This window comes from Pagrus major, chromosome 18, assembly GCF_040436345.1.
Source record: "Pagrus major chromosome 18, Pma_NU_1.0".
In the NCBI taxonomy this organism is placed as follows: Eukaryota; Metazoa; Chordata; class Actinopteri; order Spariformes; family Sparidae; genus Pagrus; species Pagrus major.
Window position 1 is genome coordinate 23,248,569 of NC_133232.1, and position 15,601 is coordinate 23,264,169.

At 43.5% G+C, this 15,601-nt stretch overlaps 1 protein-coding gene across 1 annotated transcript; it reads right to left on the reverse strand.

The window, feature by feature from the left end:
* Nucleotides 1-1,479: 1,479 nt before the first annotated feature.
* On the reverse strand, nt 1,480-11,902 carry kctd16a (potassium channel tetramerization domain containing 16a). Its single transcript, XM_073487397.1, has 2 exons — nt 11,080-11,902; nt 1,480-1,931 (listed from the first exon to the last, which is right to left on the reverse strand). Exons 1-2 carry the CDS (start codon nt 11,900-11,902, stop codon nt 1,480-1,482), a joined length of 1,275 nt encoding a protein of 424 aa, XP_073343498.1.
* Nucleotides 11,903-15,601: the final 3,699 nt, after the last annotated feature.

Here is a 15,601-nt window from a genome sequence, read left to right on the forward strand (position 1 = left end):
AGGCCTGTCCTGATAGGACTGGATAACTCCGCTCTTAGTCTAATAAGTAAGCAAAATAACAAAAAAGTCAAGAAAGGAGATATTTTTTACACCTATTTTTCACACCGTCTGAATCCAAGAATAACCTTTTTAACGTAAAACACACTTCACACCAACTCAACATAGACAAAATTAAACTCACCAAAACCGTCTTTGTTTGACTTTACGCAATCACCTCTGGTTTGTTAGAAATAAATCCTCAATTCACCATGTCTACACTCTGTTTTCTCTCACTGCTGATGCCCAACTCTCTCTCTCGTCTCTTCCCCTTCATGTCTCTCCTATCCTTGTCGGCCGTGTCCTCTTGTCCACGAAGTGATGCTGTAAATCACCTCCGCATTGTATAACCTGTCTTTATACTGGCATCTGTCGGTCTAAGAGACTGTGTTCAGCCCAAGTCCTACAAATAGTGATATTCATAATATGATATATAATAATATATATTATACCTCTAAACTTACTATTTTGATCTTTTGTTTTTGGCTTTGGTAACAGGCCGCCACCCTCTAAATCTCTCTCACAGCCACTTAAACAAATCTAAAGCTTGACAGGTGTTTCCATGTGTGGTTGTAAATGAAGGAATTTCCATGTAAATCAAACGTACTGAAGGTAACAAGAAGGCCCACTATGAATAAATACAATTCTAACCCATTTATTAGCTTTTTTGCACACTTACAATCAAGGATTAGTCAAATATCCATTGGCATTATATACTCTACATACACAACATCATCTATCCAACACATAATGACAACATTGGACGAAAAGTTTTACAATGGCAAACAGATCTATAGGCAGTGCTTTCCTCTTTTAACTTAGTCTCAGTCGTAACGCACCATTTTTACCCATCACACAAGATAGTGAATTGAAAGTTTTGTTTGATATTGCATAATTATGCTAAGGGTGAAATGACATGCAGTGCCGTTATCCAAGCTTACTATAAGTATATGTGTTATCAGTGGAGTTTAGTGATAATCCATTGCTAACTCGCAGCACCATCTTAGTACATCCATTAAAAAGAAAAAAAAACAGCTATTGTGGGCAATTGCACATACAATATGTGATAGTTTGATGGACATGATGTTGCCCCTGAGGTTGCTTTGTTGCTTCAACTAGTGAGTTAGTAGCGTTAGTACGACTGGTTCCCGGCTCTCGGAAGCGAGAACAGGGTTAGTAGTCTAAGCCCCAACAGGAGTAACCTGATTTACACATGTGCATATCACACACAACACTGTGCATACTTTACAAATCAAGGACTTACACTGCCCTGTACTTTGTGTGCTCAGCTAGTCATGCTGGCGGGAAAGTGGCCATAGTTTTTGTTTTCTAATACAGTATGTGTCTTAGAGGGTGCAGTCTATTGCCTATGCAGTTAATACTCTTTGTTGATGTTGACATGATACCACCAGCTCTCCTCTCTCTTCTTCTTCACGCTCATATTTAGAGACGGTACTTTCTCAGGAGCTCTGATTGCCACATGTACTTCCTCTCCGGAAAGTGATCGGGAATCCTAATGCGACGGAAGTCCTGGATGCATTTCTCCAGCTCCTGCTCTGGAGTCATCTTCTCCTTGTTCGCTTTCCTTTTTGCGGCCTCTCGTTCACGGACGCCGAAGGTTCTCACGCGGAGCATGTCAGTCTTGCGGCGCATCTCTGCCTGCTGCAGCATGTGAATGGGTCCTTTGGGCATGGGACGGTCCAGCGTCTGGACGTTGGAGCGCCTGCTCACAGGGCCACAGATCACGGTTCCTTGAGGGGAACTGGCCTCCGACTGGGTCTCAGAACACGAAGTGGAGAGCTCATTGAAGGAAGTGCCGCTCTCTCCCTCGCGCTCGCTTTTGTGGCTCTTGCAGCAGCAGTCACAGTGAGAGGACATCCACCTCGAGGGCCCACCTAGAAAACACACACACAGACACATTTTTTGTCAGCTGTTCTGACCACATGCAGCAAATTTCCTTCTTCATGCAGAAGCGCACTGTAAATTAATATCCCTGCTGTCTGTGTGGTGACAGATTCAAGCTGTAATCAAAAGAAACAGTTTGCACTGATCAAGCAAATGCTGACAAATGCCTACACAGCAGTATCAATGTCATACAAATATCAGATGAGCGTGTGGGGATATTTAGGGGGGGGTACAGATGTAAGAACATGCAAGTTATTGGCTTTGACATTTAATTGCTGAATTTTCAAAGGGCTGTTGGGCTGTGCATATTGCTTCCTCTGATAAGGAGAACCCCAGAGCTCAGTGCGCTTCAGTACGGCTCCCTTAAAGACCTTTCCCATTTTACAAGGCAAAGCTTGTCTCGGAGCCAAAGCAATCTGCTTTGCCGTCGCAGTATCTTATTAGAACTGTAACCTGACTGCCAGGTATTAAGACAGTAGTGTATTATTTTTGTTGTGTTGTTGTGTTTTCAGAACGCTCAGTCAGATAAGTCGACACGGCGTTTCTACCTTCAGGGAGGCAACGTGGTAGAAGAAGCAGGCAAACACAAAGTATCATTTATCTTGGGTGCTAACAGAACCGGGTCAGCGAATAGCAGAGTGAATACACCTGCAGGCCCTGTCAGTGAGTTTGGTGCAGGTAGTACGAGGAGAGATTTGTAGTCTTCGTTCTTCTTCTTGTACCTTCTCACATCCTCCTACACTGCTAATTATGAAGCAGAAATGCCGTACTGTACTGCCCGCTGGCTTGTGAAGTGTTCAAATAAAGACAGTAAACACTGTAGCTGTCTGCTATTTCCAAAAATATCCTTGAACTATGGTCTTATTTAGACGTACTAACAGGTAGAAATGTGCTAAAAACTGCTGTGCTCGCTGTAATATAGACAACAGTGTATGAGCAACTAATGTACACAGACTCTAAAAACCACTTAATGGCTTTTTCCAGTGTGATGATACAGACTCAATAGCAATGATATCTCAGAGGGAGCAATAATTTGTCCATTACCTCCTTCCAGTGCATGCACCAATTTATACTGAACAGGGTTCAAGGGGGATTTTAACCTCTCTGCGCACACTGTAATAATGACCTTATCTCTGGTGCGATGATTGCATTGAGCTGATAGTGAGAGAGTCACTAACAGCTTTTTAATGGCTAATCCATGAGCAAAGAGGCCAATCAGCGCACCAATTTCCCCCCACAGAAAATGAATCAAGCTGAATCCAGCAGACGAGCAGCACCAGGCAAATGGATGCGGGCGCTTTAGCGAGGAGGATAAAGAGGAGGGAGGCTGAGCATTGTTTCTAAATGGATGGATGCTGTAGTCCAGAGGGGCAACCCGTTTAGGAAACTAGCCAACACCCAATAATAGCATCATAAAAATTTCAGGCTACGCAGGAGGATGAATTGTATCAAAGCCGCTGACGGGCTGAGAAGCACCTGGGCTTGCATCATGGACACTTCAGCCTTTAAAGCAAATACAAACCACAGACTGTGTGTTTTGGATAGAGTGGTGTGTTAAACTCTGATGTCCCCTTCAGGGCCAAGACAGGAAACGACTAAGAGCCCTGTCAGGAAACACAGTCATTCTCGGGTACATTTAAACAAGTGGGTGTGTGTAATAACCTTTGGTATCTTTTCAGGGAAGCCATTGATTGCAATGTGTTTTCCTCAGATCCATACAGCCCGTCTAAGAGATCATATTCCAACCACATTAAAAGACTGGGGCTGGTCCTCAGACCAGACTCGGGCTGTGCACTTCTCATAAATAACACAGAGAGAGAGGGAGTCGAGTTCTGCACAGAGGCATGCAGGCGTGTCACAAGGGCTATCCTCAAACTCCTCTCCATCTCTAATGAAAGCTGGGATGTTTGTCCTCATGCCTGAGAGAGGTCGGAGCTTCATAGGAATCCAACTGCCTGGATATTAGATCAAAATGACATGTTTTTTCCCCTATTATGAGGTTTTAAATGGCAGAGAAGTAGGACATGGCGGGGACTGAAGGCAGCGAGGGCTCTGACGAGCTCAAATTCAAATGTCAGTGGGTTTCTTGCCAGACATTAGTGTTCGTTTTTATCTGTGCCTCTAAACTGACTCATCAAGGGTGTCTGATGATAGTTCCTTTAACGGCAGGCAGAGCAGCCCAGTGCCACAGTCATATGATCTCTGCTGAAGTTGAAAGGCAAAAAATAAATAAAGAGGCACATGAAAGGCTCGTCACTCAGCAATATTGTGTTGTTATTGCACATAACCAGGAGGCCGCAATGCAATTCATTTCTTATTTTGACTGCAGTGACCCCAAAGCTGTCTGCTTTTTGAATTTGAATCTGAGCAGCGATGTGAACTGCGCCCTCAGTCTAAATAAATGAAAATAAGTTTTGAACATAAAGCAGCATTTTACATCCAAGCTGTCAGAGCCAGATAAAAAGACGCTTAACTTTTGAATTTCTGAAATAAACATACTTGCTTTCTTTTGGCCAAACACAACAAAATCCTGCGGGGCTGAGAGTGTGAATCATCTTCAAATGCTTCAGTTGCTGCTTAGTTCTAGTACAATAACAAACTCTGGCCAAGACTTGTGAAACACACAAAGTAAAGAGGAGAATTGAGCATCGGCCCTGATTAGTTTGGTGAAAAAAGCTATATGTATTAGGGGTAATACAGTGTGACAGGTTAAATATGCATATTAATTCAGCCAGTCAGGGAGTTAAGCTCATGTGGGTGGAGACTCTTGCGTTCTCCAGCTCCTATATACAGTTACACAAATATTTTTTACCCTGCCACTGCCTCAGGAAGAGTGTAGTTTACATGCTTGTTAGCTCACAAATTAGGCCAGCGTGTCCTTGCAGCAGAAAAAAGGCTTGTCTTGCAAAGGCAGTGACCGTCCTTACAGGGTGAGGGAAATCCATTAAGATAGCCCTGTTTGCTGAAAAAGTATCACTTCAGCAGTTTGTGTCCAGCCTAACTGATGGCTTCAGACATATTCTTGTGTCTGTGATATCTGCATACAATTGAATTTGTCTGTATTAATTAGCTCGATCCAGCCAGACTCCTTTCATCAGCAGCAGTGATGAGAAAGAGCTGTAGTCAGGGGAGTAACCCATGGAGTCCCAACAAGCTTTACATTCAAGGACACTCTTCATCTCTTTCTACCCCAGCCCAAATGATCTTCTTTCCATGAGGAGGGTGACAGCTTCACTGGCTGATTGTTAATGACAAGTCACCGCTGTCCCCTCCCAGAGTCAGAGGGTGGCTGCCCGCTGAGTATCTCCCTGACAGCCACGCAGACAGATTGAAACGTCTATATCAGCATCTCCCTGTAGGCCTGTCCCCTGACCGAGAGCCGCTGCACAAGCACTGATGAAGCAGGAAAGCGAGAAGGTGTCCTGAGTATTCACCGAGCTCCTGTCATCGCCTAAATGATGCCTCAAGAGAGCTTGAGGAAAGATGTGGGGCAGCCCCGGCCCCTCGCCATGTCAAGTAGGTGATAGCCGAAGAGTGACATCTCTCAGGGAAGCTCTCAGGCATCAGATCCCCTTTTAATTAAGCCATCACTAACACAAAATGCAATCAAACGCTACAGTATATTGACCCTCAAACATGCTCCCGTTTGCTCTTTATGCCAGAACAATCACTACCATACAAAGCTGACTTCCTGCACATGAACTCACAGGATTCCCTGTCTTCAGAAACCCCTCACAAAGTGAGCTCCACCACCCAGGTAGCCATTAAGTGTCTCCAGAGGGCTCATTAAGGTGTTAAATGTCAGACGGTAAGAGCAGCTATACCTGTTCTCCAAAAGCTACAGAGCAGAAACACAAGGAAAAAATGACAGTATTCACATTGTGTCTGAATAAAGCAACTGCTCTAATCTCATCGTCTCTTTTAAAGTAACATATTGGAGGATCAGGTGGCTAATCCATCAAAGTCTATATTTAGTCTTTTCATTTGTCAAAATTGCATTATCATTCACCTTGGTAATGAAGTTACAAGCAGGGACTATTTTGAAAAATCTCCTTGTTGGCGTGTTCAAGGGCACTCCCAACATCTGTGATTTCTGAGTCAGCAGTCATACAGTACGTTGTTGGAAACCCAGAAGACAATCAATAAGCAAGAACAAACAGTGTAAGAGGGTTAGTGTGAATCTGATGCATTAAAGTGTTTTTATTTAGCACCCTGACTCTCAGTTAGGGAACGTTGCAATCTTACCAAGTTTTTGAGCAACAAAAAGGCACAAAAAAAGACAAATTCTGCTCAATTTCAGGTTCATAATTTTAATGTGGGTTACTACGAGAATAGGTTTACATGTTTTAGTGCTCAAAACACATCAGTTTTAGCTCCTGTCTCTTTAAGGCCCTGCTCACAAATACCCAGTCTGCACTGATTGGTCAGCTCACACACGCCTGAGCCAGCACCACTAACAACAACAGAGCAGCTGTGCTAAATCAATTCTTAAGTGCCAAACTAGCCACTAGGCATGAATTATGCAAGACATGCTGACATAGTGTGATGTCACAAAGTCACAGAATTAAAGGCGGGACTACTGATGAGGCGTTTCAGGTGTGGTGTTTTCTGTGGGAGAGTGGAGCTTCTGTTGGTACCGACTGACCTTTTTGACTTTCAAGATTTTTTCATGCACAAGAACAAATATAAAACACTGAAGGAATTTCTTTTTTAAAAAAGCGTAATGGGTCTGCTTTAAATATTGATAATGACAGATTACCTATTTCATGCATGTTCTATGTCCCTGCAAGCTCATTTTAATAAAGTAATGAGATGAAACTGCTGCATAGAATTAATATTAAAGCTTGTAGTCAGATTTAGAAAGATGCTATTCGTAGTCAATGACCTGAAATATGAAAAAGCACCAGCCCGGTCCTGCAAATTCCAGTGCATACAGCTACAAAGAATGATGGATTTCAAACATATATTTTTCTTTTTCATCTGCAGCTTTTCAATAAACTCAGATTTGCTCCCAAGGTGAGCCAGATTGTCTACTTGAACTGATGTAGTGCACACTCCCGTGCCTGACTTCTGACCATCTTTCTGCTCAGCCGCTCCTTAAGACGTGTATGAGTTGTTCAAGGGAGCACCATCCATCTCTTGTAGGTATTGCCAATCCATCCAGAGTCCAAGCAGGCTCTCTGGGAGCTCGGGGGACGGCCCATTCTCTGCCTCCATTACACCCCAAGCAATTGATTACTTTCCCCCGTCTCTCCCTGCCGCCTTGTGGCCTTTGTTCAGGAGCCATTATGGCCACACATCATCACATTCACAGCCCAAATGAAGACTGCGCAGTTATATTAACAGAGCCCACCTGGCAAGTATAATCATTCTCCATCTTTACTGTATGTGTGTCCCATTTTGACAAGCCACTTCTGCACAGCCCTTTCAGATGGAAAAAGATGAAACTGTCTCTGATGCTACCAGCACTACTGTTCAATGACAATTTGCTCTGCCACTGGAAGCGGTAATGTCAAAGCAAGTTATGATGTTTGATATTTTGTGCATGATGACGGACGATTTTCATCTATGAATTGAAAGAACATTTTCCCATTTTAGACTATGACATATTTTACATTGCCTTTAAAATAGGTTAGCGTTCATCTCTCTAAATTGCATCTCCATCCTGGATGACTGGAGACGAGGAAATATTTTGGGATCACAGATTGCTTTTTAATTAGCCAACACTCTCCTCTTTCCCCAGAGATAATTAGCAATAAGGAGGCCGGTCCCAAGCGCAAGGCAGGAGGTAAGAGTTGTTAATCACTACAGCAATAATGTTGTCACTGCCAATCGAAAAAACTAAGTGTCCCTATCACGCTAAGCGACCTACATTTCTGCTTGACAAATTAGCTGACAGAATCAACTATGTATGGAAGCTTATTTCTGCCATCAAAAGAACAAGAAAATGTATCAAAACTTCCATGAAAAAGCTCAAGATTCTTTTTTTTTATCTCAAAATTTCATGAAATTTCATTTCTCATGATTTAATTATGGACTTTTTATCTCATTATTTGGATTCGTATCTCAAAATGTAGGTTTTTTTCTCATTATTTCTATCTCATGTCATTTTGACTTTATATCTCAGAATTTTTTATCTCGTTAGTTCGTTCTTGTTAGTTTTTTACCTTTTGATTTTAACCTTTTATCTTAGAATTGTGACTTTTTCTCTAATAACTGACTATTTATGTTCTAATTTTGACCTTTTTCTCATAATTCTGACCTGCCATCTAGTGCTTTTGACATTTTTTATGTTATAATTGTGATGCTTTCTCTTATAATCTTGACTTTTATCTAGTCATTTTGACTTAAACTGGCAATAGACAAGTTTTCTGTTCAGCGTATCATCATGAAGTAAATGTTGATTGCACAATGTAATGGATATAGAATAATGATACCGTTTGCGTTTACATTTGTTCCTTATAAACCTCACTATCACTACACAATTTTGTCTGCCACCGGGCACACAGTCACCAGGAAAAGGAAGATGTATGGTGATCAATATCTTTTAAAGAGTAAATGATTGAATAAACTCACGTTTTGTCCTGTATTGTTATGCAACTTTGAGGAAAATGAAAACGACCTAGTTGTCTTTGCAACAGCGGAGCCAACAATGATAACAAGTGGTTTCCAAGTTGCCTTTAATAAGTCAAACTTTTGACCTACCTCGAGCACTGACTAACTTTTTATGTATTTTTTGGCTTCCATAGCCGAGCCAATCTGCCAGTGAATGCAGTACTGTGCAAAACGCTACAACGAACTTCTGTTGTTGGTGCTGTTCACACTAATGTATGCTGCTCCTCAGCTTTGATATATTTCTGTCTGGCTCAGTTGTTTATTTAAAGGGTGAACAAGTCATACCCGGTCAAATGCGAATTAGCCTATTCATCATGGCCATCAGGTGCAAAGACTCTTGTTAATGATGAATGCTCAGATGCTGCAGCCTCCTGGTGAGAGTGCCCTTTTCCTGAAAGAATCATTTATTTTATCCTGTGGATAAACCAACAGGGTATTTATCCTACTGGACCGGAGTGGATGACAATAATTGAGAGTGTCTTAACTTTATGAGGGAACAAGTCCCCTGACTGTTAATACAGATGATACCAGGCAGTAAAATGATGAATGTCTACTGTGGGCATTTTGGAAATTTGGACTCTAATACTGAGAGTCAGTGAAGCCTTAAACCTTAAAAACAACTGATGCATTTAACAAGAAGAGCAGCATGGATGATGTTAAGGAACTGACAGGCTGGAAGACAGTCCCTCAATTTGTTTACTGTGCTGGATTGCTCTTTTTACACTCTGAACAAACCCGCAGCCTCTCTCCGTTTCACTCCATATGAGCCACTGATTGGATGGGATGGGGGCTACAAGGAGAGCAGTGAAATCTTCTGCTGAAAACTGCAAACAACAATAAAGCACATCTGTTTCGTGCCCACCCCAAAGGTGCACTTGTCTACATGCAATCTTGGTTTAGGACTACCTGCCCCAGGCCAGCCAGTGTCCCACATACAGAATCAGGTTACAGTATTAGTTTTGAAAGTGGATGCGGGATGCTGTGCTGCTGTGAAACAAGGGCTCTCACGCCTGTCTGCCTTTGATGTGTCTATCCATCATCCTGACTAGGCCCCTGTCTCCTAACGCTCGTTATATGTATGTGTATGTCCGTGTGTGTGTGTGTGTGTGCGTGTGTGTGTTTCACCCTCACCTTGTCATCTCTCTTTTAATAAAAAAAAGAAAAGAAAACCCAGTCTCTCCCTCTTCTCCCTTGCCTTGCCACCAAATGATGTTTTTCTTCTCAGCTCCCTCGGACCCAATGAACTTTCCTGTCTGATACTTACTTTACTTTAATCTATTTTTGCTCCTCGCTCCCTCCCTCGTCTTTCTGCCTCACTTCTTTCTCCCCATGGCCAGGTCTCATGCAACTTTTACTCCCTCGTCCCTCCTGCTCAGCCGCTCTCTCCTCCATCTGCTCGCCTCCCTCTTTTTCACTTCCTTTCAGCTTGTTTTCTTAAATCCCCTCTCTCTGTTCCTTTTCCTCTCCGTGCTCTCATTCTTCTCTGCTTTCCATGCAGCTTCTCCCCTTCTCATCCTCCCACTGTCCCATGTCTTTGTCCTAGGGCGGTGTCTGCTAATGGAGAAGGGGGTGAACACCTACACCATATGTTGTGCTCCAGAAACTTGGATGACTCAGGAAAATCCTTCCAGGCTGGATGTTCATGCGGCTCATGGCAGACCCCTCTGTTATAATTACCCTCTATTAACAACGCCATTGGTAAATCATTAGCAAACCATATGTCATGTCATCCTCAGCCCACTCCTCTGCACCTCCAACCTTGACCCACCAACTGGGTTTTCTTCTTGTCTTCCAAAGGGAGCCATTCACAATAATGAACAAAGTGCTTTTTAATCGGCCATATGGTCCAACTCCTCCATCTGCAGAGAGTGGAGTGAACCATACTTGCAGCTAATTAAGGCATTTGCTGATGAACAAACTTTGTCTTCAAGTATTAAAAAAAAGCAAAGCTGAGTCCAGTTAATGCAGCTGCGTTCATGTGAAACTCTGCTGCCAACGGGTGCTATATTATTCATAACCCAACAGAGTCTCCAACCCGTGCTTACGCATGAGGCATGTGTACTTGAAGTGTAGGAGCACTGTGACTCAACTCCCCTGTGGACCTGTGGTCAAGTTTGTGTCTCATCTCAGACCCAAAAACAGAAGTTTAAAAGGCAGCCCGTGTCTCAAGGAGGATGTGCTGTAACCATGCCTCCTGGTGGCGTGAGCTGACACACGTGCGCTCCTGCAGATCACCTCATGATCTGGACCATTAGAGACAAATTAGATGTGTACTTTTTACTATGCAAGAAATGTGGATGAACTTTTTACACCATTTAATGATATCATGCAAAACGATTTTGAAGTGTGTATACAGTCTGGGATGTTACACAGGGGGAAGGGAGGGGCACCTGCCTTATTTATAGTTCACATTGGGTGTTGTTAGTGTTTCACTTGGCTGTTGGTTGCCTTTAATTACATCTGGAGGTCAGAGCCACCAGTTTTATCTCTGAAAGTGTAGAGGAGGAATAAATCTTCACTCACGGTAGAAGATGTACTGCGCGTAATTGGACCAGACCCTGTCGTCCGCGTAATGACCGATGGAGGACGCGGTCAGGGACGAGTTGCAGGCCACAATGTGAAAGCCGCTCTCTGACAGCATGTCAAAAGCTCTCTCCAGGTGCCTGAACTTGAGGTAAAACCTGCAGGTGTAACGGTCCGGCGGTCTGTCAAAGTCCCTGTTCTCATTCAGGGCGTCTCCAAACACCTCTTTGGCCAAGCCGATCCTACTGCTGATGAAGATCCTCGGTAACTTTTTGGCTTTGGCATCAGTTTGACTTTCTCTGCCTCCCCCGGCGCAAGCGCCTTTGAAAGCGACCGTGATGTAGCCGTACCTCCTGTCCAGGGAGTAAGAGGGGTAAAACCTCTGGTCGCTGCCCAGCGACGCATCATCGAAATCACTGTAGTTCAAGTCGTCTTGGAACAGTTTTGAATCATCGGACGATAAAAGTTTGGTCAGTTCTGGTAGCTGGAAGTATTCCGCCTCTCTTTTCAACCTTCCTCGCTCGGGGAAGTGGTCAGGGAGGACAACTTGCTTGTCTCTAAGATAATCCAGGACATACCGAAACAGAAAGCCATCTCTGTCGATGAAATAACGTCCTCTCAGGTCCCGGGACAAGTCATTTGAAGACCCCTTCTTGGTAGAGAAAAGCTTCCCAAGTAGGGAATTTGGAAAGCTTGTCAAGGTGGCATAACGAGTGTAATACACCTGTCCACCCACGTTGAGCTCAATAACATCCGATGGAGGGTTTTGCACAGAGCCTTGCTCTTTTGCAGGTTGCGTTTTGCAGTTTTCACTCAGTGCCATTTTCTAAAAAAAATAAATCAAATCGTGCACGAAATCTGAGTCTCGTCTCGGAGCGCAAACGTCCCAGAAGTTCAGGGTGTGGGGTGTAGCTGCATGGTGCCGATGCACTCAGACTCAGAGCACAGTCTTGATTCAAGCTGCAGTCCTCGCATCCAGTGTCTCATGACAAAACAATGCCAAGGTGTGCCTACAGTAGATCCTCGAACCCCGTGCGTAATTGTGCCTGCCCACGGTGCATCCTTTTTTGAACGGAATCGATTGTCATAAGCAGTGAGCGCATCGTGTTACACACATCCTGCGATGGGTCATTACTGTGACTTCAACGAAACATAATCCTCACTTCACTCTGAAATTTCCCTCCGTCAAAAAAGTCCCCCCCAAAAAAATAATTCTTCTTCTGTCGCTCAAGTTTTCTGCGGAAAAGATTCGCCGTCTTGCGCCTGACTTCAAGTTCAATCACATCAGTCCATGATCAGCTGAAGAGCGTGCGTGCATCCCATCATTCTGCTACTAAGCATCACTCCAGACAACTGGGATGCTGCTGAAACCCGCTCCGAGGTCGCTCACAGAGAGGAGGATGGAGAGAAGCGGGACTCCTGTGCGCACTCATCTCTCCAAACTGCTGAGTGCGGAAACGCGTTCGGTCCGGCAGAAGGTTTAAGATAATGTTGCTCCAAGCTGTGCGAGAAAGAGAGAGAGAGAGAGAAGAAGAAAAAAAGAAAACCCTGTCCCATGAAGTAATGTCTTACATCATCTTAAAGGAAAATGACATTTGCAGACGGTCGACGTAAAGCGGACTGATGTGGGTGCATCTGTGCAGTTTTTTCACGAAATTCTGATCTAGCCACGGGCGACGTGCAGCTGGCAGGAAGGGGATTCAGGTCTAATGCAGTTTTAACATCCAGCGTTGCGGATTTTAATCCCTTCTTCTGACTCTTCTCAGAGGCTTTCGCATTTCCATTTTACGCTTTTAGCTGACGCGCTTATCCCGGGAGACGGGTGAGGGGTTAGGTCCCATGCAGTGTCTTGCTCAGAGACTCGTCGGCAGTGACAGCTACACGTGAACAGAGCTGGGGATCAAACATACTACCACTCTTTGACTCAGACCTGTGCACAATGGCTCAAATGAACTAAATGTCCGAGTGATAGCTGCACTTTTCTGCATCAGGCAACAGAACCAACATTGATCCATCCCTCATCGATTTGACCGAGTGGATTCTTAATTCAGCACCACGGACAGATCTCAGCTCGCTCCGTGCACAGCTGATGCGTAAAACTCCGTCCTCCTGCAAAAAAAAACTGAACAAAAACACAGATTAATACCTTTTACTTTTACATAACTATGCGTCCTGATGCTGTGTGCGCATCATGCATGAATATGCTGTCCATTTTGGGAATAAATCCCCTGCAAAGTGCATGTCTCTTGCAGTTTCTGTTGCAATTCCCAATCAGGGAACAGAAAAAGTCAGGGAGATGAACCCTCATTACTGAGTCATTTTATTCTGGATTATAGTAGCAGGGGGACAGGGGTTTGGGGACTTGTGTGTTATTGCTCAGGGCCTGCTCAGTGAATTTGTCATAGAGCCATCAGTATACTCCACAGTGAAGCCAAGTACTGTAGGGTGGAAAATCCAGTTTGGAGGAAGAGAGATGCCAGGCTGAAGTGAAGGCTTGACAATGCATGTCATCATCCATATATGCAGCTGGAACTAGGCCACAAAACAGTGTTGTATATAAAGGAGGAGGGTGTATGTGGATGTTGACCTGAAATGTGCATTCAATCTGGGATGTAGAAGGCGAATCTTATACTCGTGGACATGTTTGTGTTATATATGAAGCATAAGGTCCCTCATCTCCACTGCCCACATCCCATCACATCACATGGAGCCACCAGCAGCACCAACACACACTTTTTTGTATCTCTCTTGTTTGCTTTTGCAGCCTGTTTGTTTGTTTTTTTTGTGTTTTTTTTTTTTGAAGCAGCGTTGTAATAAATCAGAGGCTTTTTATTGCTGCAGTGCCGAGAGAAGGCGTTGATGATGGGAGAGCACCCTTGACTCGTGGTTTTGAGGAGGCAGCGGTCACGCTTTACCCTGTTAATTCAGAGTATATTGTGCTGAAGAGGGGTTGCTAAGCAGCCACAGGGGACTGAGTGGGATTCAAACAGTGGGGATTTAAAACTACAGTGAGCACGCCACTGATCTGTTTTTCTGTGATGTGAGCTTTTACTGCTAAGATTATACATAATATATTATAAATAATGTGTTTTCATGGATTTTTAACAGTGGAGGAAACACCTCAAACAAATTGTGGTCATCTGGATTATTCTACAGTGGCTTGTTTGCTTTATTTGTTTAATAATTTTCACATTTAAAGATGCGAGTTCATTTCTGGCGCTGGAGTAAGACACAGAGTTCATTCCCTGCCCCTTAGCTTGTGGATGATACTCCTCCCATATGTGCTATATACCCTGCTTCTTATTCATCTCACTCATCCTCCCATTAGAGCCAATTTCCCTGCCTCCTGTCTTCACTTTATTTCCTGTTCGTGTGCTACTCTCAGGTTAGATTCTATCTTTTGGAGAGGGGTTGAATTTCATGCAACTTCAGCATGAATAATGTAAGACAATATGGGTCCCAGCTGAGCGTGGAGTAAGAAAATCTGTATGTTACATTAAAATTGAGAATTGTGGACGTTGTCTGCAGTGTGGCCTGGGCAGAAATACGAGGACACACTGAGGCAGGTCAGGTCGAGATGCACGTCTGTCAACTAAGAAACTGCTTAATAATTAATGTCTAAATCTCCACAAACATGTACATGGCTCATGATGAAATATGCATTGCTAAATTTACATTGCCAGTCTTCAACTTTGTTCCAGTGGTGAGTAATTTTAGAAACAATCCAGTGATTTTGTTGTCTTATAATGTACTGTAGAACAGGCTTGAAAGGAAGAACAACCCTCTCTGCAGAGTTATTATCCCTCTGCATGTAGTAATAGCCTGCCTTACCTTATTTCCTCTTCTCCCAGGCACTTATCAGCCACTCATATTTCCACATGAAAGAGAGGCAGAAGTTTGAACTGGCACGGCTCGGGAAACAAAATCTATTTTGCAGTTTTCTGACTAAATCATAAATGAAGTGAGCAGTGCTGCAGCTTTTAATAAGTGAGAAGGCACTCTAACCTCACTTCTATTTTGAATAAAGACAATCTTTGCTTCATGCTATCTTTGAAATTGCTCATATAGATTGTCTCCTTCCTCGCAGTAAGGTGAGAAAGGTCAGCCATTACAGCTAACTGATTAATAATTATCCAATAGTGGGTTGTTGTTTACTGGTGCAGCCATTGCAATGACATTGAGTGTCCTCTTGAGCCCCTGGAGGGAGTACAGTAAGTACACCAACAGGGAAATTGTTGTCCCGAAATATTATTTATTCATTTCATTAGTTTATCTAGTCAGGATTCAATCTGTCAGTACATGATTTGGCTGAATGATGCCCTGCTGTTCCGAATAACAATCATTTCTTCGAAGGGTAGTGTTAAACATTGCACCGCTGCAATGCAATATCATATGATTTCATGCTTTTTACACCAATACATCAACCGCTATTGTGTTGCATCCTGACTGAGACATCGCAGCAGACCAGTGTAGTGAGGAGTGATATGCTTCAGTTTATTGAAATAGAAAAAGTCTAACCTAG